The sequence below is a fragment of the Hyperolius riggenbachi genome, chromosome 1 (assembly GCF_040937935.1).
Source record: "Hyperolius riggenbachi isolate aHypRig1 chromosome 1, aHypRig1.pri, whole genome shotgun sequence".
Classification (NCBI taxonomy): domain Eukaryota; kingdom Metazoa; phylum Chordata; class Amphibia; order Anura; family Hyperoliidae; genus Hyperolius; species Hyperolius riggenbachi.
This window is the reverse complement of record NC_090646.1, coordinates 196,608,802-196,635,982: the sequence shown is the minus strand read 5'-3', so window position 1 is coordinate 196,635,982 and position 27,181 is coordinate 196,608,802. Positions and strand designations below refer to the sequence as shown.

General features: G+C 42.3%; 1 protein-coding gene across 2 annotated transcripts in view; it reads left to right on the top strand.

Annotated features, from left to right (window-relative positions):
* ELMOD2 (ELMO domain containing 2) overlaps positions 1-27,181 on the top strand; it is a 36,701-nt gene extending 9,520 nt beyond the window's left edge. For both annotated transcript variants that reach the window (XM_068279584.1, XM_068279590.1), the window contains exons 4-9: positions 3,820-3,917; positions 8,126-8,255; positions 11,767-11,900; positions 15,479-15,547; positions 26,672-26,805; positions 26,922-27,181. In XM_068279584.1, the coding sequence (XP_068135685.1) occupies positions 3,820-3,917; positions 8,126-8,255; positions 11,767-11,900; positions 15,479-15,547; positions 26,672-26,805; positions 26,922-27,061 (705 nt within the window). In that variant the 3' untranslated portion in view covers positions 27,062-27,181. The remainder of the gene's footprint in view (positions 1-3,819; positions 3,918-8,125; positions 8,256-11,766; positions 11,901-15,478; positions 15,548-26,671; positions 26,806-26,921) is intronic.

The window sequence follows — 27,181 nt, the reverse complement described above, 5'->3', positions numbered from 1 at the left end:
GCGTTTCATTTATCTTTTGTGTTCAGTTTCCATTTGCAAACTAATTACCGTAGTCCTGTAACGCAATACAGCTGTTACCGCTGAGCCTTTATTTAGCTGAAGTGGCCTGGCTGTTAGACTCTGTTGCTCATAGACAAATGTAATGTTAGATTACTGTGTATGCTCACTCATAGTCCATCTTTTATTCTGCTGTATTGTGCAGCTTAGAGGAACCTGTGGAATAGTACAGACCACAAATCGTGCAAGGGACAACAAGCTGTCTCCCAGGCTTAATTGACTTGTGTACTTATTTACCGTATGTATAGCTTTATGATTGTGGCAGGGGTATTTGTGATAATTCCATACAACCTTCAAAGTTTAGATGATAAATCTTTCCGATTTTAAATCCTTCATCCTCTTAATAGTTGGTATTTTTTATATGTTTTCCTCTTAGTGCCTTTTTCCAGTAGCAATCGCAATCACAAACACCAGCGATTGCAATTTTTCATTAATTTTGTTATGCAATTGCGATTTTGTGTTTGCTTTGCATTATCCCTCTTAAAATTGCTCCAGAAAGTGATTGCAGTTTGCAAATCGAATCACTATAGTGGAAAATACTTCTCATGAGTTCTATGATAAAGTAGCAACCCTAGTGATTTGAAAACCACTAGCAATTTGCGATTTTGCGATTCAGCTGAGCAGTGGAAAAAGGCCCTTATAAGCAGTTTTCTTTGAGATAGCTTGATGCAATAGCAGGACCATTCATTAGAGCTGAAAATACTGCAGCAGGTGCCACTGTTCGGATTTAAAGGAGACCAATACAGAGAAATTACGAGTTGCTGCGTTATATGGATCCTCTGCCCAGGGGCGTAGTAATAGCCATAGCAGCTGCAATGGGGCCCTGGAGCATAGGGAGCCCAGGTGGTACTTAATGTATTAACTTTTTTTGTGTTTCTCCACCCTCTTACTCTGTCTCAGTGCCCATGGACTATGTGCTGTGTTGTTTGCGTGATAATGTAAATTGCCCATTTAACTCCTATCTATACGGTAGGGGCAGGTGGCATTGCTTAATGCTGGGAATACACGGTTCGTTTTTGCCTTCGTTTAAACCTTCGTTTCGATTGTGCCTTTTGTCCTTTTCGATCCCGAAATAATCAGTCATACGGTTAATATCACCACCCACGGTTTAGGTTTTTTTTCCGATTCTGATGGCTTCGTTTTTCCAATGATCGAAGGCTGCAAAGAAACGAAACGAAAATCCCTTTTTACAGGGACTGACTAGCATAAACGAATATATAATCGATCTGAACAGCCATCAAGCCTACCAATGGCTCGATTAGATGGATAAAGAGAGATAATATCAAACATGTTCGATCACTAGTCGTTCGTTTTTGGGGTCTATTAATCGAAACTATAATGAGATTATGACTATTTTCACATACGTTTTCAACACTCGATTCGTTTACCGAACGAATCGAAGGTTTAAACGAAGGCAAAAACGAACCGTGTATTCCCAGCATAAGAGTGCCTCCATCTGAGGGTCCCATGAAAGTTTGGCTATTGGGTTCCATGAGCTCTAGCTATGCCACTGCCTCTGCCACTAATAAGTTCCCAAACATTGACCCAGGACAAGTCTCTCAGTATAGTTTCACTGGTCCTAAGAATTGAGGGCAGGCAGATCTCTGACCCAGAACAAGTCTCTCAGCATAGGTTCCCTAGTCCCAAGAATTGAGGGTAGTCAGATCACTGAGACACTGACCCAGAGTAAGCCTCTAAGCATAGGTTCCCGGTCCCAGGAATTGAGGACAGACAGATCACTGACCTAGAACAAGTCTCTCAGTATAGGTTCCCCGGCCCCAGGAATTGAGGGCAGGCAGATCTCTGACCCAGAACAAGTCTCTCAGCATAGGTTCCCCGGTCCCAGGAATTGAGGACAGGCAGACCTCTGACCCAGAACAAGTCTCTCAGTATAGGTTCCCTGGTCTCAGGAATTGAGGGCAGACAGATCTCTGCGAACACTGGCAATCCAGCGCATGAGACTTGGGCGCAGCTGGCGCCACCATAGACCATAATAGGAATTACGGCTAAAGCAGCGCACAGTGAGTAACTTCAGCGCCATCAGAACACGGAGCTGAAGTTAATTATAATACACTATAATTCGGCTGCCAGCAATTGCTGGAAGCCAAATTACGTTATTCCCCACTATCCAAGTGAACCTAGAGGGGGATTAGTATTTAACGTCGCCGTTAACTTGTGCAGCAGCAGGATAAGCCATATACAGGCTGTACCCTGTGCCCAAGTCTCCCGGCGGCAAATTCTCTTGTACACGTGGCTGTGAATTGCTGCTATTTGCATATTGGCATGCCTCTGTGCCCGCGATTTTATATTTATAGGCATTGGTAGAGAGAGGTTTTGGGGTTAGGCATTGGTAGATGAAGGTCTTAAAAAAAACCTGAACTGAAAATTGACCTCCCTAGCGTTCTGGACGAGCTAGGCTCGTCCAGAGACACCGGAGGTGACCGCTCAGGCCCTGCTGGTCGATGTGAATAATTTTTTTTTTTTTAAAACATGTCTTACCCGATCGCCGCTGCCGATCCGCTGCTACCCGCCGCGATACAGAGCCCCCCCAGCCGAGACCCCGTGCGCTGCCTGGCCAATCAGTGCCAGGCAGCACTGAGGGGTGGATCGGGTCTCCCTGTGACGTCACGACGTCGCCGACGTCGATGTCACGACGTGGGAAGTCCTCCAGGAAATCCCGTTCAGAACGGGATTTCCGGACAGGCCATTGCGCCGGCGGTGATCGGAGGGGTGGGAGGGACCCCGCAAGGAGGGGGGAATCATGTAGCTAGCGCTAGGCTAGCTACATGAAAAATAAAAAAAATGTGCAAAAAACGTTCCCGCAGGAATGCCAGGCAGGTTAAAAGTCAAAATCAACATGCACAAGTCATACTTACCTCCTGTGTACTCTACTTATCAATCTCTTTTTCCTCTCCTGCGTCCTGTTCATCCACTGTGATCAATGAAATTTTCTGTTCTCCATTTTGAAATTGACAATTACTCCATAACAGCTTTCTGGTCAGCACACAGGTAAACTGTAACATCGCCCACTTGAGCCATGGGGAAACATGGACACATCAGTTCTCCTCTCAGCTATAACTGACAGCAACTGATATATTTCATTTCTGACAAAATGTTGTCAGAACTGGAAGGGATCATTGTCAGATGAAAATGGTGAGCTTCTGAGAGGAACTGATGGCGAGGTAACTATGTAATGTTCATTTGAAGTTACCTCATGTGTTTATTTTAAATAATTTTACTCCGTACAGGTTCCCTTTAAGGTTAGGCATTTGTAGAAGGAGATGTGGGGGTGTCTGCGCCAGTGGTTGTGATGACATCTCACGTTCAGTTCAGGAGGTCTTGTAGTGAGCAGGATATGAAGCCTACCGTATGAATTTCCTTATAAACAATGCATGGTTCCTGGGTGTGCTGCTAATCCACTTCCTCTAGTACTTTTATCCACAGTCCTAGAGTGCGTATATAGATCATGTGTTGTAAAAAAAAATAAAAAAAAATCAGACTATATTAATCGTAGAGGTGTGCGATGCAAACCCTGCAGAAGCCAGTAATATAAGCTGGATATGACATTACTTAAAATGAAATAATATTGTGCCCTCCATAGCCCTTTCACTAAAGGATCACTTAAACTTTTAATAAGGGCATCTAGATGTATAATTGTAGAATATCTATATTTGAATATTATTTTAAATATGTGACAGGTTTAAAGAAAACACCGATCTTTCAAAGAGTCAAGTATTTTATATCACTCAATTTATTTTTCAGGTACTTCGATGTTCAGTAAATATAAATAAAGATGAAGTCGACAAATGTATAGCTGATATAATAAAAGCAAAACAAATAAATGTGGAGAAAGATAAAAGGTTTGTGAAGTTGCATATCTATGAAAGTGATACACCATTGCTTTTTAATATTTCTGAAAGTGTATATACTGTATAGCACTAGGGTCCTGAGTTCTCAGAAATTGGCTGCAATTTTCTAAATAACTCTTTATATTTGCTAACTATATTGCTCAATTTCATGGTTGTAAGCTCAGCTGTCACCAATTACCATATTGTTCAGACTATAAGATGATCCTGACCATAAGGCGCACCTAGGTTTAGAGTACAATAAGCATGGGAAAAAAAATACTATACCTGGTGCGTCCATGGTGCAGGGGTGTCTTGTGAATGTCTTCCCCAGTTATGTCCACCTTGTACATCTTCTGTCCTCCTCTGTTCCCCTTGTGTCCTCTGCCGTGCCCCTTTGCGTCCTTCCATGTCCTCTACTGTCTGTGTCCCTGTTTCCTTTGTTTGTCACGTGTCCTCCTCAGTCTCCCGCTTTTTGTTCTCCCAGGACCTCGTGTCCTCCTTTATGTCTCATTTCCTTGTTTGCCCTCCTGTGTCCTTCATCACCCTTTGAGTCCTCGTTTATCCCCTGTGTCTTTCTCTGTACCCTGTGTCCTCCTTTGCTTTCCTTCTACACCTCCGCTCCCCTGCGTAGAGTTAAAAGCTGCGTAATCCGACTGCGTGTCTCGCCTGATCCAAGTGGCATCTCCTCTCCCTCACTGTTCCCAGAGTGCTGGTCATGTCTAATGACGTGATCAAAAAAGCCGGCACTAGGGAAACAGCAAGGGACAGGAGATACAGCTGATCGCTGTGGGTGCCCTCACGTCAGGTGAGACACGCGATTGGCCTACGCTGCTTTTAACTGCAAGGGGGGGGGGGGGGGGGGGGGGGACAAAGGAGTGCACAGGACAGTACAAGGAGTGCCTGTCAGATATTAATTCCTATTCAAACAAGCTTTAGTAGTCTGTTTACTTAAAAGCCTTTTGTACTCCAAGAAGCTATTGTGAAGACCGGTTCTTTTAAATACTTCCCTTTAAAGCTGATTTCTAATATTACAAGGACACCCTTTTTTTTAGTCTTAAAGCTCGTATGCATGCCAAACAAAGGTTGAGGAAAATGCACCACCAATATGGCAGGAACAATTTTACTGACGACTTGGTTGAAGCGACAAGTCTTTTCCGCACACCGATATTGCAAATGACCAATTAATTTAAATACTATGAGCATGAGTGGAAACGACAGCAAGCATAACATGTTTGCATTCAGTAGAACAATGTTGGTCCACTGAGGAATCGAGCAAAATGCTTGATATCTGTCGTTTATCATGTCGTAATTTTTGCATATGATTGTCGTCCAATGCAGCGAAATTTTACATTGCTGGGCTCAACTAATCTAACTACTGGTTAGTCAACTAAAACATTGACAGGAGAGGTTTTTTTGTTTGTTTTGTTTTTTATATTTTACTTCACTTTCAGAGTGTGTACATCTGTGCAATCGGTGCTACCTCTAAAGATTGTTGATATATCATTGGGGCAGCACTGCTTGGAATGTGCACTATACAGATGTGTTGCTCAGCAATAACCAAGCAGCTTGTGTAATTTAGCGGAGACAGGAGGATTACTGACAGTTGGCAAATGGTGTCTATTGGAGCAGGGTAAATAGGAAAGCAAATGCATTAGTTTTGCCCCATTTATTGGGTGTTGCATGCTAAACGTTATTAGGCAGCTGTATACTCGCTAAATTCTTGTCCAAATCATCACAGAATGGCTGTCTTGGCCAAGTTTTTCTTTTTCTCTAGCATGTGTTAGGGACTTTGCACTTAATACTCGATCATGGTAATTTGCTCGGGAGGCAACAATTCCTGATATGCTAAAATTCCTCCTGGCTGGAATTTGAGTAGCATACTGCACTGTGCTATACAAATGAACAATTGAATTTGAAAATCCTGGCACTAAGTTGTTTGGGGCCGACTGTACAACTGCTAGCAATGTTTACTGTGCAGCTGAGTCCTTAAGCCCAATCTACACGATACGATTCTTTGTGCGATTCGATTATGATTCTATTTACTATCCGATTAAATCCGACATGTCCGATCGGGATGCGATACGATTCGATTCGATTTGCCATTGCAAAACAATGGCAAATCCATTGGAATCAAATCGAATTCCGATCGGACATGTCAGATTTAATCGGATCGTAAATAGAATCGTAATCGAATCGCAAAAAGAATCGTATCATGTAGATGGGGCTTTACACTGTGAAGAGGTTACTTTGTGTCAGGCAAGTGATAATACATTGTTTTTGTTATTGATATGAACAGCTAGAATACAGCTGTAGGACCCCAAGTTAGCCATGGGCTAAGGGAAGGGTTCATTTACTAAAGACTAGTGAAGTTGAGCTGTGTTCACCTCATTTGCCTAACGATTCATTTATGCCCACCCCACCTGTTGACACAAACCATGACAAACACATTGTTTTTGATATACATAACCAAAATGTCATCATTATAGCTAGGAACAGTGGCATTTTGCAGGAGGAGGTCAAAATCGGCCTTCATATCCCCTTTGCAGTAAAGATAGAAACTGGAAGATTTGATCAGATACATTACAGCGGGTTGTTAATTTTCCCTTTTTCACAACCTTCTCAATTGTTATTAGGAATTAAATTGTCTTAGTAACATGTTAAAGGAGAACTGAAGTGAGAGGGATATGAAGGCTGCCATATTTATTTCCTTTTAGGAAATACCAGTTGCCAGGCTGCCCTGCTGGTCCTCTGCCTCTAATACTTTTAGCCATAGACCCTGAACAAGCATGCAGCAGATCAGGCGTTTCTGACATTATTGTCAGATCTGACAGATTAGCTGCATGCTTGTTTCAGAGTTGTTTCAGACACCTTCTGCAGCCAAATAGATCAGCATGGCTGCCAGGCAACTGGTATTGTTTAAAAGGAAATAAATATGGCAGCCTTCATATACTTCTCACTTCAGTTGTACTTTAAAGAGAACCCAAGGTGGGTGTGTGAAATCCTATTATAGCACAGAGGCACATTCTGTATACAATCACCTGCCTCTGTGTCCTTACTGTGTGCCTCTAGACCCCCCCCCCCCCCCCCAACCACACCAAGACTCTGTTGTCCCCCATTATAAAAAGCGCTAGGCTAACGACACACAGATTGCAGGTAGCCTGTTATTTACCTAAGGCTGCCGCTCCCCCGACTCCTGTATGGCGCGATCCCCGTCTGTGTCTCTTCCCTCCCCGCCTCTGTAAGCTTCCTCCAATCGGCTTACGGAGACGAGGAGGGAAGGGACACAAGCGGGGAGCCGCGCTATACAGGAGGTGGGGGAGCGGCGGTCAGTGGCAGTCTGAAGTAAATAGCAGGCTAGCGACAATCTGCGTGTCGCTAGCCTGGTGGTTTTTATAATGGGGGACTGGAGGCACACTGAAAGGATACAGAGGCAGATGATTGTATACAGAATGTGCCTCTTTGTCTCAATATGATTTCACAAACCCAGCTCGGGTTCTCTTTAAGTCCAAAGTTGGAGGGTAAATTATATGTTTGCTGATGTTATGTTCAAACTCCAACACCTTCCAAAATCTGCAGGATTATATGATCCATTTAAAATGAAACTCCTGATTCTATACTTGACAAATTATTTCAGCTTTGACCTTGTTCTGAGGTACCAACTTAAGCCATTGCAAATAATCGCTCTCAACAAATACTAAGTGGTAATGTCATCTTTCTGTAATAATTTCCAAATAAGAATAAGGCATTTGGCCACTCCTATAGAGAGGGCATATTCTTTCCTCTGTATAAAGGGAATATGGATGGGAATATTTTGCTGCCTGCTGTCTACATCAGACTATTCATGCAAGAACATAGAACATTCAGGATAAAAGGTGAGATCTACCCAACTCTACTATTGCCATGGCTACAAATAAAATGTGCATTTACTAGCAAGACCATAGCTAACCGCCAATTGTAATGGGAAGAGAATTTTCAGCTGCATCAAATAGCTTTTGTTTCACAACTTATTTTGGGTCATTTTAAATATCGCAGCATGACTAAAAATCCAGGTCATTTAGGAATTTTGATTGCCAGATGGTCCTAGTGATCACACTCTATACCTATGGGGCTTGTATAGTGATGTAATATTGAGTGTTGTGGGGATCATCTGTAAACCCCTGTGTGACATATTTGATGTTAGAGGTGCAGAACAGTTCATTGTATTGTTTGTACTCTTGAAGATTTCAGATAAATCTGAGGATATGCATACTGCAGATCTCCGGCTATAAGAGGCTTTTCCTAGAGGTAGAGGATGTAAGAAAGCAGCCCTATGACTCTGACAATCCTGAGCATGAACAGCAGCTTATGGAGGTGAGTGATAAATATGGCATGGTATGATTATGAGTCACACTAAAGCAGGCCATACACTAGTCAATTAGCCTTTTGACATACAGCAGATTTGATCACTGTGATTGAACCTTCTGTGAAATGGTTAGTGCAAACTAACCTGATCAGTTTCACGCCAGAGTCCTAGTGTTTGAAATGTAGCTTGTGTCACATGACACGGAACAGAATTGACACACAAAGGAGATCCGCGATGTGGAGTTAAAGCACCGGACCCGAGAGGACACGCACCAGCCGGAGGGGAGCACAGATTGGGGGAGTCCTTGAGTACCGAGACAGGCTGCGGCGGCTCCACAGATTTTAAATACTGTAGATTTCATGTTGAAAGTGTGTGGGCAGCCAACAGATCTCTCTTTGATCAGATTCAATCAGAAAAGGATGTATTGGATGGTCGATCTGGTGGCCATCTACAAGTGTAGGGCTACCTTAAAGAGACTCTGTAACAAAATGTTCAGCCTTATTTCTTCTAACCTATAAGTTCCTATACCTGTTCTAATGTGGTCTGTTACTGCAGCCTTTCCTAGTTGCACAGTGGCTGTATTATCTCTGTTATATAATCTAATCTTCTTTACTCTGATGGCTTTGTCGGGCTCAGGCACTCAGGTTGGAATGTGCGGTTCTGCTTGTGATAGGATAGAAGCTATACACACCCTCTCCAGGCCCCCTGCAGGCTCTGTGTGAATCACAGACTGAGCTCCTCTCAGCCTATCACACTCTAATTAGCAGCCATGTCTTTTGTTTGTAAACACTGCCTAAAACTGGCAATTACAAGCCAGGATCGCAAAAGGGAGTGGCAGAAACAGCAAAGAGGGTCCCATGAGAACATAATGAATAGAATGGTATGCTTTTTATTGTAAGAATTTTAGAGTACAGATTCTCTTTAATAGGGTATTCAGGGCAGCCTTAGTAAATAGCTCATCGTTACTGTTATTGCTTGTAGTTCAAGATGTGACAGATGCATAGATTAATTTACTCCAGCCTCTTGCAGCTGACATGTCCCACGCAGCATCTCCACTCGCAGCCCCGGCCCAGGGTCCCCGCCAGTGCAGAGGCCGACCTCCTCTACTGCACCTGCGTGAGCTCAGTTGTCAATCAAGTCCATGTTGTCCGTAGTGTACTGCGCAGTAGTTTTGCGCCTGCGTGGTACACTGCAGACAGCGTGGACTTGATTGACAGCGGCGCTCACGTAGGCGCAGTAGAGGACGACCCCTGCACCAGCGGGGACCCCGGGTCGGCGGCTGCAAGCGGAGATGCTGAGTGGGACATGTCGCTGCAAGGGACTGGAGGAAGCCCTGGCTAAGTAGAGCAGTGGGAGGTTTTTTTTGGTTGAGAACTCCTTTAAGGTTTAGATGGGCTTCAGAAGTGTTTCTGGTCAACTCCTAAGAAAATTCCTGTGTGCCTCAATCATCACAAGCATTGCTGGCGTGTGTTGCATTGTTTGCCATTGTTTGTGTGCGTATTTAGAGAGGTTGATTGACTTAAAGAGAAACTCTGACCAAGAATTGAACTTTAGCCCAATCAGTAGCTGATACCCCCTTTTACATGAGAAATCTTTTCCTTTTCACAAACAGACCATAAGGGGGCGCTGTATGACTAATATTGTGGTGAAACCCCTCCCACAAGAAGCTCTGAGTACTGAGGTACTTCTGGCAGTTTCCAGTCTGTGAACCCTGTTACATTGTGGGAAACAGCGGTTTCCGACTGCTAAAACAGCAAGCCGCAGCTACATCACCTGCCAGCAGTAAAAATGTCACCATGTAATGTCAGAATATAAATCAGGGATTTAAAATATTTTACAATGGGCAAACACTGACTAAATCATTTATACATAATTATTGTAAAAATTAAGCACTTTTTTATTACATTATTTTCACTGGAGATCCTCTTTAAGTCCAGTAAGGATGTGGTTCCCGGTACATTTATTAGCACAGGAGACTGCACCTTAATGGATGCTGGATTCGCTGTACTACTAATGCGAGCTCTAGCTTATGTGTGAGTAGGTGCGATATGATGTGGCTTTGTGAGCTCATCAGCATCCATACACAGGGCAGCTCTATAATACATTGCTAAAATCAGTGATAAGTAATGCATCATAAATTTGCCATTGTTAACTGCCCTGCAGCCAAGAAGATCGATGTAATGCATTGTAAGTGATAAAGGTAGATAATTAATGAACACCAGTTGTCATACAGAGAAAACTTATCAAAGGCCAACACTACTGCATGTATACAGATATGTAACAATCACAAAACAAAAACATAAGGTAGCAACACTTTTTAAAACGGCCGTCATGTGTGCCCAACACTTCTCTCTGGCCTAAGCAACTCGCAATTTACCTCTGAAATCTCAGAGCAAGTGCTGTAGGGATGGTGCTGATGTGTCCGCATGACCTCTCTCCTGTGTGTCAGCCTAGTAAGTGAAAATGTGGTGCTCACTCAGCTAGCAGCCTGCACACACATTATATACCAGGGCTCTGCTTCTGACACAGGAGACCTGGGTTCAAATCTCGGCTCTGCCTGTTCAGTAAGCTAGTACCTATTCAGTAAGGAGTTTCTTGGGCAATTCTCCTTAACACTGCTACTGCCTACTGAGTGCGCTCTAGTGGCTGCCTCGCAAGCGCTTTGAGTCCGACAGGAGAAAGATTTCACTGCAGTATATGAGTCCTGCACATTGCCACAGCTGCATGACTGATCGGGGTAACCTTTTCACAACCATCACAATGATCTTATTACACAGGGGAGGACCTTCTAATAACAGGCTATTTGTCATAGAATTCAATCCAGGTTTGCTGGATCACACAACCTCAATGTTCAAGCACTGTATAATCATTGCATAACACAATCCACTGCTATCCAGCCATAGAAAATCAAAGATGTAGTTTTGAAACTTTTTCTCTTCCATTTTTTTATTTATACTTTTCAGATTTCTTTCATATACATTTTTTGATGGACTTTGCGATGACAGCCCCGGCACATGTATACAGTCTCTTGTAATACTTTGTCAGTAGCACGTTACGTTTTTGCTATGGCAGTCCTCAGCAGAGCCGTGGGGGATTGCCGCAAGTAAAATTCCTGGGGTGCTTGATAAAATTGTGGGGCAATGCATAGCAGGTGCTCTGCATCAATGTGTATATCGGCATGCCTCTGCGATTTTATTGGGCTCCTCCATGTGCCCAAATTTCCTTCTTTGCCACAAATCGCAGCTTTTATAATGGGCACCTATGGCTCCCACGCCTTTGTTTCGTTCCACAGTATTTATGACCTGCCAAAAAGCCAATCAGGCTGCCTATCCTCTGCTCCTCGCCCTCCTCTCACAGTATAGAAGGTGGAGGTGATGGTCACAGCACCATAGATCTCATCTGAGAAGTGTATCAATGGTATATCTTGGAATCTCACCTAAAACGTGCGATTGTTGGAAATGGTAGTACAACAGATGCTCACCAGTGTGTATAAGTTTTGTTTGGGGTTTTTCATTACAGCTTTGGGACTTGCTTATGCCACACGAGAAGCTGAAATCTAGAATAACCAAGCAGTGGGGCGACATTGGCTTCCAAGGAGATGATCCAAAAACAGACTTCCGTGGAATGGGCATTTTGGGACTGGCAAATTTACTGTAAGTCGATCACACGGCGGTCAGTTGGTTACTTTACATTTAATGAAAGGAAATAAACAATTCTTTTTAGTTTCATTTTATAGGTGAAAAAAAAACCGCTAAAACAAAATAAATAAAAAAAACATTTGTTTGATACACATTTAAACAAAAAAAAACAACAGTAACATTTATACTAATCTTTAAAGGGGATATCCTTTTATATTCTTGCAGTCAGATTACCTGCATGTTATGTCCTGAAATGCAGCTTTCCTTCTGCAAATTCTGTTGAAAAAAAAAAATCAGCCAAAGGAAAGGGGTAGACCAAATACTTTTTTTGTTAGATAACCATCATTGTGAAAAAATTGTAATTTAAAATATACAGTATACAAATAAATTGTACATTTCTCCTGAAGTATTACTTTTTTTCCTATGTTGCTGTCACGGTTGGTAGTAAAATGCTGACAGATCTGACTGATTTTTAACTAGTCCATCTCCTCATGAGGGATTCTCACTATCTCCTTTAATTTTTACAAATCACTCCCTGGAAAGGATCTATATAAAGATATCAGCCAGCTTCCCTGCTCCTGGTAATTTGGCAATTAGACTGGGTAACTGCTGTTGAGCTAGTGCTTTAGATGCGGTGCAAGCATAGGTCTGTGCAGGGCCGGATTAACCCACTACGCACCTCAAGCATCTGCTTGGGGCCCCAGTCAGAGTTTAAGGGGCCCCAGCAGCACGTAATCCTGGCCCTACAGTATCACTTTTCCTCCTCCCTCCAGCCTGGCTGGAGTTGTGGGCAGGCCGAATAGACCCAGCACTAGGTTGGGCTTGAGCAGAGGTGATGTCACAGCTATGAGGCAGATAGCTGTAGGCAGATCAGCTGATATATAATTGCCTATCTGTGCAGCTCTGTTCTCCTCTTCAAGTCTCGTGCCGCCCCTTTCCTCCACTCTGACACTGAGGGGTGGCGCTAGCAGCAGGGCAGGAGACTCGAAGAGGGTATGGAGAGTGCAGGCATCATGGGCAGACAGGTAGTTACTGAATAGCTGCTCCGCTACTACCATAGGCTGAACGTTATGTGCTGTATTCTGGCTTTATTGCTGATTGCAGTGCTGCCTTTTTGCACACTGTCCCAGTCTGTTCTTTTCCCACTAGCAACATTCTTGTGTTTTAAGTCCCGGGCTCTCTCCTCTTCCCTTCTTGCAGGGCATCTAGGAGGAGTAAGGGCTGTCCTGCAAAGAGTCTCTGTCCTTCTCTGCATCATTATAGCAAGTATCGATGAGAATCTGTGAAAACACTCTGTAAAAGCCAGGGGGAAGGGTAATGAGCTGCCTGTGTGTGCCTGACATGCAGATTTCAGTTCACCACTCGCTGTCAGTGTTATATTCCAGCCTCATGAGTCAAAGTCTGCAAAAACTGTTTTTTGCTCTACAAATATGTTAAATAACAATTTTGATCATGTTGTGTTGCAAAAATAGTGTTTACTATCGGTTTTGGAACTTACAACATAAATGGATTATTTTGGGTTTGATCATTGCTGAATATGCTGTAGTATTGCAGCTGTTGTTGTTATAGGATCTGTTTAAAGCACCTAGAATGATAAAAAAACAAAAACAAAAAAAAACCCATAAGCCTGTGTCATTGAGGTGAGCATCATAACCTGGCTACAGGGTGCTGCGCCACTGGTCTATCGTCACACATCTGATCGGTCATCCCACACTGGGATGCACATTTTTCTCCACAGACTGAACGCACAGTGCAGCATTCTCATTTTCCCAGTGAAGGTGCTGGGAGATGAAGTACATGAATTCACGTCCAGTTCTTGCATCCATGGACTACATCTCCCGGCATGCACTGCGGCAGGATTGCACATACTCCTTTGCTGGGAAAAAGAAAATGCATCACTGTGCGGTCAGTCTGTAGAGAAGATGGTGGAGCCCATGGGTACAAGAGGCCACAGGAGCGGCTCCCCCCAATGTCCACCACCATTGGCACACTACATTACAAACATCCCTTATGGGGAGCTTCATTTGAAAAAAGAAATATTTCAGGTGCTAAGTTAGCTTTAAAGGTTTTGTAAGGGAGCCCAGGTCCCAGCTGCCCTTTTTTGGAGGGACGACTGTCTTATTTGAGTCTTTTTCAGGGCTGATGTGAAGATATGTGTACTGTAAATATCTAACTAAAAATATTTTAGAGCCTTAACACTTAAAGCAAACCAGAAGTGAGAAAATGTACTTCAGGCAGGGAACACACTTGACAGTTTTCGTACGCGTTTTCTGCACAGAAAAACTGAGAACTCATGTTAATCAATGGGCTAGTCCACACTTAATATGTTGTTCGCGCGCAGAAAAAAAACTGACATTCTGTATCCTGATTCTGCACATTTTGTCAGTTTTCTCTATCAATTACATCAGCTGCTGTGAAAAAACGCGCGCGTTTTCCTGCATGGAAACACACTTGGTGTGCAGAAAAAGTGCGCAGAAAATGCACGCGGAAAACTGAAAGTCAAGTGTGTTCCCTGCCTCAAGCTTTAGACTTACTGAAGTATAGAGAAGGCTCCAGATAACATAGAGCCTTCCTGAACTTTCTCTTTGCTCTAAAGATAAGCAACAGCATAATAACCTTTAAACTGCAGTGTGTCTACTTCCTGCTTTCATGGAAGCAGACATATTGTGAACATCCAGTGCTTTCAATGAGCTTATCTGCCGTGACAGTCAGCTGACACAGGTGAGAAATCAAATTACAACTTGTGATTAGACACAGATGAGGGTGGAATTAGACAGGCTAAACTCTCTACGCACCGGGTGCATTTCTCTGCTTTCCTTCTGGCTTGTTCAAGAATTCAGGCCCACTTTAAACAAAATAAAATAAGCCAATGCGAATGTTATCAGCCCCCCTCCCCCCAATTAGTGGTATCAGTTGCTGTCTGTGTCCTCCATCCCCCAAATTAGCAGTACAGGGGGCCACCCACACCTGCCTCTCATTCAAAGTGCGCACAGCATAGCCGCCTCGCCTGTCCAGGAGCCGCACTACCATTCTTCATCCTGCGTCCTCCCATCTCCATACCTGCAGCATCTCTCTGTCCCTGTGACCTGCCAGCATGTCGCATACATGTCACCGGGGTCACAGAGACACCACAGGTATGAAAACGCAAGGATGCTGAAACAAGAAAAGGGAAGCGCGCCTCCTCGAACACACACACACACACACACACACACACACACACACACACACACACACACACACACACACACACACACACACACACACACACACACACACACACACACACACACACACACACACACACACACACACACACACACACACACACACACACACACACACACACACACACACACACACACACTATATTCGGAGGGGGGCCCAAATCTGCTAGTTTGCTGAGGGTCCCATTGGGCCTTAATCCAGCTCTGCATCTGTGGACTGTATGCGTCTCATCGGGATGTGCAATGTCACTGTTGATCACCGATCCTGTTTTTCTAGATGCGCAACGCAAAGGTTATAATGTTAAAGTAGCCTTAATGTTAACTTGGTTATCTTCTTTCAGTCATTAATTTTTCTTTTTTTCTTTGTAGGTACTTTAGTAGACATTACAAGGAAGAATCACGTCAAATCCTTTCTCATTCCAACCATCCAAAAATTGGGTAAGAATGCACGATGGATGCTTTACATTGCGTATTATGGTATTTTCTTAACTGTTGGTCAATGTGCCTTTTGAGGTCTCACAAACAGGATAAGATTGTGTGTAGTCAGTGAGCTGTGCACATGAATTAAAGTGAACCTAAGCTGTCGTTTAAAAAAAAAAAAACTTTAACTTACCTGGGTCTTCTACCTGACCCCTGTAGCAGCCTTGTGCCTGCGCCGTTACAAAGCGATCCTCTGCTTCCACACAGCGCCCTACTTTGGTTTTGATATGTGGCTCCGGTCTGTGCAACTCCTGATCACGCTCCCGTCCTGGAAGCACTCTGCGCACGCGCAGTACGGAAAAATCTCTACTGCGTGCATAGAATGCTCATGGCGATAGGAGCATAATCGAGGCAGTGCATGTACAGTGGCCCGTCGACTCATCAGTCGGCCGGAAGAGGGTCATTGCGGGGACTGGAGGGACACTTAGTGACAGCGCAAGCACAGGGTGGCTGCAGGGAGCTAGTAGAAGCCCAGGTAAGTTAAACTTGTTTTGTTTTTTCTTCAGTTTAGGTTTCCTTTAACCAAAAACTCTCCTCTGCAAAGGGGATATCCTAATGGATCTTGCAAACTTGGATTGGCTATTAGTTTGAGTAATCTACCCCTTCTGTGCCTTGCATGACCTGGTGAGTGCATCTGCTTCTTCTACTTCTGCCCCCACCCCTCAATGTTGTTCTGGATATTCCGAGTCTGTGGTTTGCTCGCCTGTATATTTGTGGACATATGGAACCAGCAATCTTCTATTGCTGATATTGTGTTTCTGCTGACTTCACATGAGTTTGAGCAGATGTCCTTTTACATTTCTGCTTTATTTTTTTTAATTCTGACCAGAGTTCTGCTTGAGCAAATATTGCTAATAATGTATTATTAACAGCTGTTCTCTTTGCATGTACATCTAAATATCACTTATATGGCTACAGTTGTGTTGTTACATAATTTACCCATCGCATGACTATGAGATGAATGATTAATCCAAGGTATTCCATAGACAAAATGTGCTAAAATTGCACATGACCCCTGCAATTGGGACTTTTAAAGCTTTATTCAGCATGCTGCACCTATCTGCATGCTTTTATAGCTGAAATCTGGACTGATATAACCCCTTTATTTCACTAGATGGCAGTAGCAGTATGTTGTGCAGGTCTTGTACTTTATTTGCTGTACAGATAGAATGTGTGTCAAGAGTGCAAAGTGGTCTAAAGAAAGAATGTTGCTGCCTGAGGCTGAGCCAGTTACAACCATCTTTTTTTTTTTTACTTTAGATATTCGCTGTGTCTTAAAAGTGGTATCTAATTGGTTGCAAGAGTACTTTCTGTACTTTAGTCTCATTATGATCAAAGTACAGTGTTATAAAGTTTTATATCAGTCACATAACACAGCTTCTTTCACTATTTATCTTTGTTATTTGGATATGGTACATGTATACCATAAAATGTTGGCAGGCTGTTTTAGTCATCACCCTATTCTCCTGGAACCCTCTCTGGTGGGCTGTCTCAGCAGTATTGAGTACTGAGGTGCAAGATACTAATTACTAATGAAATCAATCAACAAAGGAAGATTTGGCTCTTGGGTGCATGTGAGGAAAAATGTCAACATTTAATAAAAAGTCTAATCAAATATGACATACATATTAATACCCCTAGTAGCTCATACCCTATTTCTTAAAAAGCCATCTAATAGCCTGCAAAGATGGAGCTGCAGTCCCCGAAATCGTGTGGATGTGCAGAGAAAATCATACAAAAATATTATGCCCATACACAAGCTCCTCAGTTTTTTACAAAGTTCTCATTGGATATCGCATGTTTTTCCACCTGCACCAGATGTCCAACCTTGATAAAATCTAGGGGTCAGTAACAAGAAAAAAATACATATACCCAGGCACATCGCCTCTAGTTAGGACATTATATAAGTTATTAAGGAAAGGGAGGTGCTGAAGGGGATGTGGCTAGAAACAGCAAAAATCTATTAACCCTTCGCACTCTCACATGCAAATGTTCAAACAAATGCATTCACAGATTCACTCATCCAGGCACAACTGTTATCCCTACAGCTAAGTTAAAAGCCGGGGTTTTAGTTCACAGAAGAATGCATTCTTATGCTTAGTCACCTATACTGCGCAGAAGTACCCAGGTAAACATAGGTGTCCTAACTCTGGCCCTGTAACATGCATAGTGCAGACATGCATAAATGTGGTTTAGCAGTTTCTGAGGCTGTACCCATTCGCAAACGGCATGCAAGTTGATAGATTGCAAAAGCACATATAAAGAAAAAGCACAGTTTATCCACTGTGCAGGGGTGTAGCAATAGGGGGTGCAGAGGAAGCCACCGCATCGGGGCCCTTGGGCCAGAGGGGCCCCGAAAGGCCCTCCCTTAAAGAGGAACTCCAGCCTAAACAAACATCCTGTCATTAAGTTACATTAGTTATGTTAATTAAAATAGATAGGTAATATAATCTCTTACCCACACTGTTTTAAAAGAACAGGCAAGTTTTTAATTTCATGATGGCAGCCATCTTTTTAGTTGAAAGGAGGTGACGGGGAGCATGAGACACAGTTCCAACTGTCCTGTGTCCTGAGCACCTCTCCCAGTTGCTAGGCAACGTGAATAACAACACAGGAAATCCCATCATGCTCTGCACAGCATCAGGGGAAAAAAGCCTGGGCAGTTTTCTTTGATGGATGGAGCTTAGATAAAAATGCAGCTGAAAATGATGCTTTGGTAAGAAAAACAAAGTTCTGATGCTGTGAAACTGTTAGGGCTTGTTTCCACTGTTGCGACGCGATTTCGGCCGCATTCCGACGCTTGTAAAAACGCATGCGGATGCGTTTCCACATGCGTTTTTACCCGCGATTTCGCATGCGATTTCGCATGGCAGGGTGCCATGCGAAATTAACCATGACACTGCCAGGGCTAAATAAAATTGAAAAAGGTGCGAAATCGCACGCGAAATCGCGGGTAAAAACGCATGTAACAAACGCATGCGTTTTTACTATTAAATACATTAGCGGCGATTCGCACGGATTCCCGACGCAGGCGAAATCGTTGGCTCTTTTGTGCGTTTTTTTCACGCTGAAAAAAACGCACCTCAACAACGCTACAGTGGAAACAGGCCCATCCACTTGTATTACAAGTGCGGATCTGCATGCGTTGGACGCATGCAGATTCGCGATAGTGGAAACGAGCCCTAATAGAAACACCAAGCCTTTTCAGTTCTGCTGAATAGATTTTTAGTCCGGAGGTTTACTTTAAAGAAAACCTGTACTGAAAATAAAAGTCAAAATAGGCATACACAAGTCATACTTACCTTCCATGTAGTCTACTCCTCAGTGTCTTTCTCCTGTGGTGTATCCTATTTGTTCACTATGATCAAGGGAATTTTCCGTCCTCCATTTTGAAAATAGCCATTACCCATAACAGCTTTCTGGTCAGCACACAGTTAAACTGTAACATCGCCCACTTGAGCCATAGGGAAACATGGACATTGCCTGGTACATCAGTTTTCCTCTCAGCTATAACTGACAGCAACTGATATTTTACTGACAGCAACTGATATATTTCAGATCTGACAAAATATTGTCAGAACTGGAAGGGATTATTGTCAGAAGAAAATGGTGAGCTTCTGAGAGGAACTGATGGCAAGGTAACTATGTAATGTTCATTTGAAGTTACCTCATGTGTTTATTTTAAATATTTTTACTCAGTACAGGTTCTCTTTAACTACAGTATTAGCTCTCTATTGGTCCTGTGCTCATAATAATCACTTCTATAGATACTAGGAATAGTGGTAATCATTAACAAACTGTTCCCCATTCCCTTCTTGCACCTCTGACACTGTAGTTGCCATTGGCAGGTTTTAGTGTGCCGTATCAATTGTTATGTATAGAGTGCTTGGGGGGCCCCATTGTAACACTTGCATCAGGGCCACAGATCCTTAGCTACGCCACTGCCACTGTGTGTGTGAGCAGCATGCTTACCCATCTTGGGAGCGGTAAATGGTGTCCAGGAGTCCGGGTTCCAAACAACTGAGATGTATGGGTTGGGGGAATACATCCACAGGTGTATGTTGCAGGCAGATAACATGTGGCATAGATTGTGCCTCCAAAGTCTAACATGTTTTGCCGATAAATCAGCCTCATCAGGGACAGGCACAAGAAGTTCCCAGCTCAAATCACATCCAAACATTTGTTACTGCCAGAAATGCTCCGGGTATGGCCACTCACCCCCGGCCGCTTACACTCACTGTACGCCCCTACCTATCAGGGCTGTGCATGCCAGCTCACTGCCAAAAACTGCTGGGTGGTGACACACCCTGCACTCCACCGCCGCCCATGCCTCCAATCTCTGCTGCATCTCCTACAATTGGTAAGTATCTAACTCTTGCTTCAGGCCTGGAACCCACTAAAAAGTGCAAAGCTCTATCGCTAGCGATTTGTGACAGCATTTTGCAAGCAATTTTGGGAGCGTTTCCCTGCTCCTATACAATTCATTAGATTCAAAGCACTCCCAACATGCAGCATGTCCTGCGATTGTGATTTCCAGAGCGTTAAGGGAAATCGCTAGCGATTTAAAGCGCTCACTAAACACTCGAAAAAAACTCTCTAGTGGCTTTCAGGCCTTATTTTTGCTCGCAGGTTTAGTTTAAAGGGATACTATCGATTGAAACAACTTTTTTTCTAATACTCTATATTAGTGTACACATTACCACTAGTGCTAGGGGCACTTTATTTATTCACCCAGGTCTCTCTCCCTCTATTTCTGCTTAAAAATTCCTTTCTCACACAGCTCACAAATATATTTCACTGTGTCACTCACAGCATGCAGGAGACATGAGGAGAAATAGGCTGATCTGAGGTGGTAACAGGTAACTAAATGAGCTGTAATATTGCTGGAATATAACTAGCTATAACACTACAAAAAATATATTAATAATAGTATATTTAGTTCAAATGTGACTATACTTGCAGAATTGTATCAAAAAATAGGTGCAGACACTGGCAACACCAAACCATCGACAAAAACCACAAACTGCCAAGCTAGTATATGTCGCACACTATAAGTATACAACAAAGTACATTACCATTTAGATATTGCAAAAATATAAAATGCTTTATTAAATTGTAAGAAAAAGATTGCTAAAGCTAGTATAAGCTTATATCAGTGAGCGCCAAGCCAACCATGGAGTGCACTTGTATAACCCATCCCATCATAAAATAAAACCCTCTCCATATATACAGTGGTGTGAAAAACTATTAGCCCCCTTCCTGATTTCTTATTCTTTTGCATGTTTGTCACACTTAAATGTTTTTGCTCATCAAAAACCATTAACCATTAGTTAAAGATAACATAATTGAACACAAAATGCAGTTTTAAATGATGGTTTTTATTATTTAGTGAGAAAAAAACCTCAAAACCTACATGGCCCTGTGTGAAAAAGAAATTGCCCCCTGAACCTAATAACTGGTTGGGCCACCTTTAACAGCAATAACTGCAATCAAGCGTTTGCGATAACTTGCAACAAGTCTTTTACAGCGCTCTGGAGGAATTTTGGCCCACTCATCTTTGCAGAATTGTTGTAATTCAGCTTTATTTGAGGGTTTTCTAGCATGAACTGCCTTTTTAAGGTCATGCCACAACATCTCAATAGGATTTAGGTCAGGGCTTTGACTAGGCCACTCCAAAGTCTTCATTTTGTTTTTTCTTCAGCCATTCAGAGGTGGATTTGCTGGTGTCTTTTGGGTCATTGTCCTGCTGCAGCACCCAAGATCGCTTCAGCTTGAGTTGACGAACAGATGGCCGGACATTCTCCTTCAGGATTTTTTGGTAGACAGTAGAATTCATGGTTCCATCTATCACAGCAAGCCTTCCAGGTCCTGAAGCAGCAAAACAACCCCAGACCATCACACTACCACCACCATATTTTCCTGTTGGTATGATGTTCTTTTGCTGAAATGCTATGTTACTTCTACGACAGATTTAACAGGACACGCACCTTCCAAAAAGTTCAACTTTTGTCTCGGCGGTCCACAAGGTATTTTCCCACAAGTCTTGGCAATCATTGAGATGTTTTTGTAGCAAAATTGAGATGAGCCTTAATGTTCTTTTTGCTTAAAAGTGGTTTGCGCCTTGGATATCTGCCATGCAGGCCGTTTTTGCCCAGTCTCTTATGGTGGAGTTGTGAACACTGACCTTAATTGAGGCAAGTGAGGCCTGCAGTTCTTTAGATGTTGTCCTGGGGTCTTTTATGGCCTCTCGGATGAGTTTTCTCTGCGCTCTTGGGGTAATTTTGGTCGGCCAGCGACTCCTGGGAAGGTTCATCACTGTTCCATGTTTTTGACATTTGTGGATAATGGCTCTCACTGTGGTTCGCTGGAGTCCCAAAGCTTTAGAAATGGCTTTATAACCTTTACCATACTGATAGATCTCAATTACTTTTGTTCTCATTTGTTCCTGAATTTCTTTAGATCTTGGCATGATGTCTAGCTTTTGAGGTGCTTTTGGTCTACTTCACTGTGTCAGAGAGCTCCTATTTAAGTGATTTCTTGATTGAAACAGGTGTGGCAGTAATCAGGCCTGGGGGTGACTACAGAAATTGAACTCAGGTGTGATAAACCATAGTTAAGTTATTTTTTAACAAGGGGGGCAATCACTTTTTCACACAGGGCCATGTAGGTTTTGAGTTTTTTTTCCTCACTAAATAATAAAAACCATCATTTAAAACTGCATTTTGTGTTCAATTATGTTATCTTTGACTAATAGTTAACGGTTTTTGATGTGCAGAAACATTTAAGTGTGACAAACATGCAAAAGAATAAGAAATCAGGAAGGGGGCAAAAACAAGTTTTTTGAAAGTGGAAGTCCAAATAGGCCCTAATAATATATGAGTTATATGTAATGAGTTTACCACGTGCATTATGCTTGAATTTTGAGCTGGCGGCAATATATGTGTGATCATATTGGTCCCTACTTTTTTGCCTCTGTGAGAGTATTAAAATTTGTTTACCTGGTCGTTGCCCAGAGGGAAGACTCAGGATACCTCACGTTACTTACTGGAGGCTTTGAGGAGTACCACTATGGCGCTATATATATATATATATATATATATATATATATATATATATATATATATATATATATATATATATATATATATATATATATATATATATATATATATATATATATATATATATATATATATATATATATAATATAGCGAGGGTTTTATTTTATGATGGGATGGGTTATACAGGTGCACTCCATGGTTGGCTTGGCGCTCACTGATATAAGCTTATACTAGCTTTAGCAATCTTTTTCTTACAATTTAATAAAGCATTTTATATTTTTGCAATATCTAAATGGTAATGTACTTTGTTCTATACTTATAGTGTGTGACATATACTGGCTTGGCAGTTTGTGTTTTTTGTCGATAGCTATAACACTAGTCTGTGTTTACACTCAGACTGGTTGCCTGGCTGCCTGCTTGTGGTGATTCACTCCAGGCTGCATCCACTTTACAAGCTGCTGAGAGGGGCAGACCACTGTTTACAATTAGCATTATTAGTATCTTTATCAGTCAAGAGAAGCAAAGATAATAAACACACATTGCTAGAATCTTTAACCCCTTACCACCATATCAACAACATTCTTTCAGCATGGTGATAATTAAACTATAAACTGAGGAGCTGATAGCAACTCCCCTGTGCAGAGACATGGTCTAGCCCTCTGGGAGCTCAGTATTAGATACATTTTGTATCCAACACTGACGCCAAAACTGACAGAGGATTTTACAGCTGAGAGGAACAGCTGTGTGAGGAATCAAATTGCTCCTAGTACTTGTCCTAATGTGTGCTACAACATACAGCATTTAAAAATAAATGCATACATCGATAGTATTCCTTTAAGGGAGGGTTCACACTTATCCCTGCAATTTTCAGCTGCATTTTTATATACACATTTTTCAGGACACTATTTGCATTCGCATGCGAATCTTTGCGTGCATTTTTCTTCCATTCTTCCACAGATGATTAAAGTTAACTGGAAATTGAATGTGATGTGCAAATTTTGTGCTGCAGGAATTAAGTATTTTTTCATGCATGAGAAAATGTGAATTTTAGCAAGTGTGATTTTTTTTCCATTGACTTTCATTAGATGTGTGAAAAATGCACACAATTTTTTTTAGTTGTGTTAAATCAGCCTAACGGCTATTTTCCAGTAGGAATTGCAAACTCTATTCCTAACGCACCCAATACATGAAATAGTGGTGCGATCCAACAGGTGTCACACCGCAATTGCATTTAACTCGAGCACAAATGCACAAACATACTGCAGCACTGACAATTGCTACTCCCCTGACTATCTCCTGTGAATGAAGATGAAATGGGAAGAGGAGTGGGAACAGAACTGACTGTGCACAGTCAATCAGTTTCTGTCATTACTACAGAAAACTGGCATTGCACACCCAACCAGCAATGTAATAAAAATAATACTGCAAAAATGGTTAATTCACAAAACTTTGTGCATTGAAATGATGATATCACACACAGCATACATTAAAAAAACATGAGCCTACATGAGGTAGGGCTTTATCATAAACGCCATATCTGCCTCTTAATATGTAGCTTAAAGCGGTATTGTCACCATAAAAATCAAATTTCAACAGCAACTGGTCTGAGTGTATTAAGTGATAAAGATGCTAATCCTGCATTTAAAGGGGTTCTTCCGCGAATGAGGAAAAAAAATCTAAATGGTTTATGCATGTTTTATTAAAAATCCTTCTAAAATAGTGTGAAAAGTTTTTCAAAAAAATGAATGGTTTCACCAATACAACATGTAATGTATACAGTGACGGCTGACGGGACTGTGAGGCTAATCCATTTGTTAGGGGTGTTTTTTTTGTTACTGTCATTTCACAAGCTGCTCCCTACCTAGTTTTCATTGCTGTAATGCAGGGGTATGATGAAGTGCTGTGGAATGGCACTTACAGCTGTTAAAATAACGGCTGTGCTGCTCTGTAGTTTCTGCTTGTACTTCCTCACAGAGCTGACCCCCCTCCCCCCCCGCCTCTCCCTGTAGGCAGAGGTCGGGCAGCTCTTCGGAGCAAATCACGTGTTTGCCTGGTTGCCCGGCAACCAGACTTCAGCGTCTGTGCAGAGGACTTCCTATCCATTGCACGGCAAGTTAGCTGCCTGAGCTACAGTTCATTGTAACTGCCATTCCACAGCACTTCATCATAGCCCTGCATTACAGCAATGAAAACTAGGTAGGGAGCAGCTTGTGAAATGTCAGTAACAAAAAAACCACCCCTAACAAATGGATTAGCCTCACAGTCCCGTCAGCCGTCACTGTATACATTACATGTTGTATTGGTGAAACCATTCATTTTTTTAAAAAACTTTTCACACTATTTTAGAAGGATTTTTAATAGATTATGCATAAACCATTTTGATTTTTTTTCCTCATTCGCGGAAGAACCCCTTTAAAGAGTAACTGTCAGGCTGCAGAAGATAATTTAAACCTCTATTCTCCTGTGTTAGGGCTGGAACCCACAGGAGCGCTTTTGGCAGCGTTTTGGCAGCACTGCGATACGCTAGCAGTTTGCCAAAACGCTGGGCTAATGTTAATGGATGGGGCAACTTCCACAGGAGCGTTTGCGTTTCTCAGAAACGCAAACGCAGGACATGCAGCATTTTGGGAGCGTTAGCGCTTCAATGTAAAGTATTGAACCGCTAGCGGAAACGCTCAGCAAAACCTAAACTGAGCGGTTTTGCTAGCGTTTTGCGGTTCAGCACACTGTAACAAAATGAAAAATAATTCACAGGACCAATCAGGATAAAAACGCAAAACGCTAGGCACCCGCTGGGGAAAAAAATACAATGTTGCAAAACACGACCAAAAACGCGCATGAATCCGCTTGCAAACCGCTCAGACAAAACGCTAGCGGTTGCGTTTTGCGTTTGCGGTTTTCAGTGGGTTCCAGGCCTTAAACAGTTTAGAAGGAAACCAAAAAGGCATTACTGAAGATAAAAATCTCAGTTACCTTTGATGTGTGCTTATCAGCAAGTCTGTTACAGAGCCATAAGGACGCAAGCCGCATACTAAACTGCAAAGCATTCTGGGGCCCTCCCCTCGGCTGCTAATGAGACGTTACAGAAGCTTGTAATCCTTCCAGCGCGTAGCACTGATAAATCTCCGGGCAGAGTACACTGCAGGAGTCAGCTATTGTTCCTAGCCACATGGCTCATTAATATTCACTGCACACTGTGTTGTTCAAGTAGGAGCTTATCTGTGATCAGGAAGCAGGCAGGACATGACGACACATTTGACAGAAAAACATGGAGCCTGCCATGAGCTGTCAGGAGCATCTATCTCTGCATATACTATATACAAATTCTGTGAAATCCAAACGTGGACAGTGAAATGCATATGTAATGTAAGTACAGCCAATCTTTAGCTACTGATATATGTGTTTATTTTCTCTGAGACCTTATACCTAACAGCTCCTCTTTAAAACTTTTATTCTGCTGTTATGGTTTGGAGTTATTACATACTATAGGAGCACTGGCCCTAGTGCCAAACAGTGCCAAAAAGTTGAATGCTGGGAGTTCTTTTGAATGCTGGGAGCATTTTTATCTATAATCTATTCCTCCTCTTCCAATTTTTTTCCCCTCCTAGCTGATCACTTGTGTTTACAAGCAAGGCTGAGGTGACTCGGTGATTGGATGTGTAAATTAAAAAAAAGACTCTGGGAGGAGGGCAGCTAATGAATACACAATGAGCAGAGAAGGGAGGGGGGAAACAGGAGTCAGGGTGGATATGATGTCAGCATTAGCTTGGCAAGATGGCCACTGCCTAGAAAAGGATTTTCTGCTTTTCCTTTGTAAAATTCACAGGAATCATTAAGTGGATAGCACAATACATCTGTTATGTAAGTAGAGGTAGTATTTATCTACTTATATATGTGTTTTTATTTCTAGGTTAGCATGGGTGTTGCTTGTTCTTTAAAGTGTTATGCTGTATCACGTGCCAGTGTACATGACCTTGTAGATACAGTCCAATCATGCTGTTGCTGTTGTGTCTTACTACAGGTATTCCTATGCAATTGTTGGAATCAATCTAACAGAGATGGCTTACAGTCTTCTGAAGAGCGGTGCTCTGAAATCCCACTTCTATAATGTGGTTCCCGGGTCTCCAGAGATTAAATGCTTCCATCAGTTATTTTGTAAGTAATTATGTGGCATATCACTATATACAATTGGAACTCTCTCAATCTAAATTATCCTTGTAGTTTTGTTATTTAGTTTTCGCCTGTTGACTGAAGTATCTCATTTATTGCAGGCTATCTTCTGTATGAATTTGACAAGTTTTGGTTTAAAGAAGAACCTGAGAGTATTATGCTCTTCAACCAGTACAGAGAAAAGTTCCACAGCCAAATCAAGCATCTCCTAAGTAACCCCAGTGTCGTTCTGACCCTTTAGTACAATCAAACTGTCCATAAGTTATGAATTCCAGAATCCGGGTACCCTGTCTTATTTAAAAAAAGAACCTCCACAATCGTACGTTGTGTTTTGTTTTACTAAAGCTAATGGACAATCAAA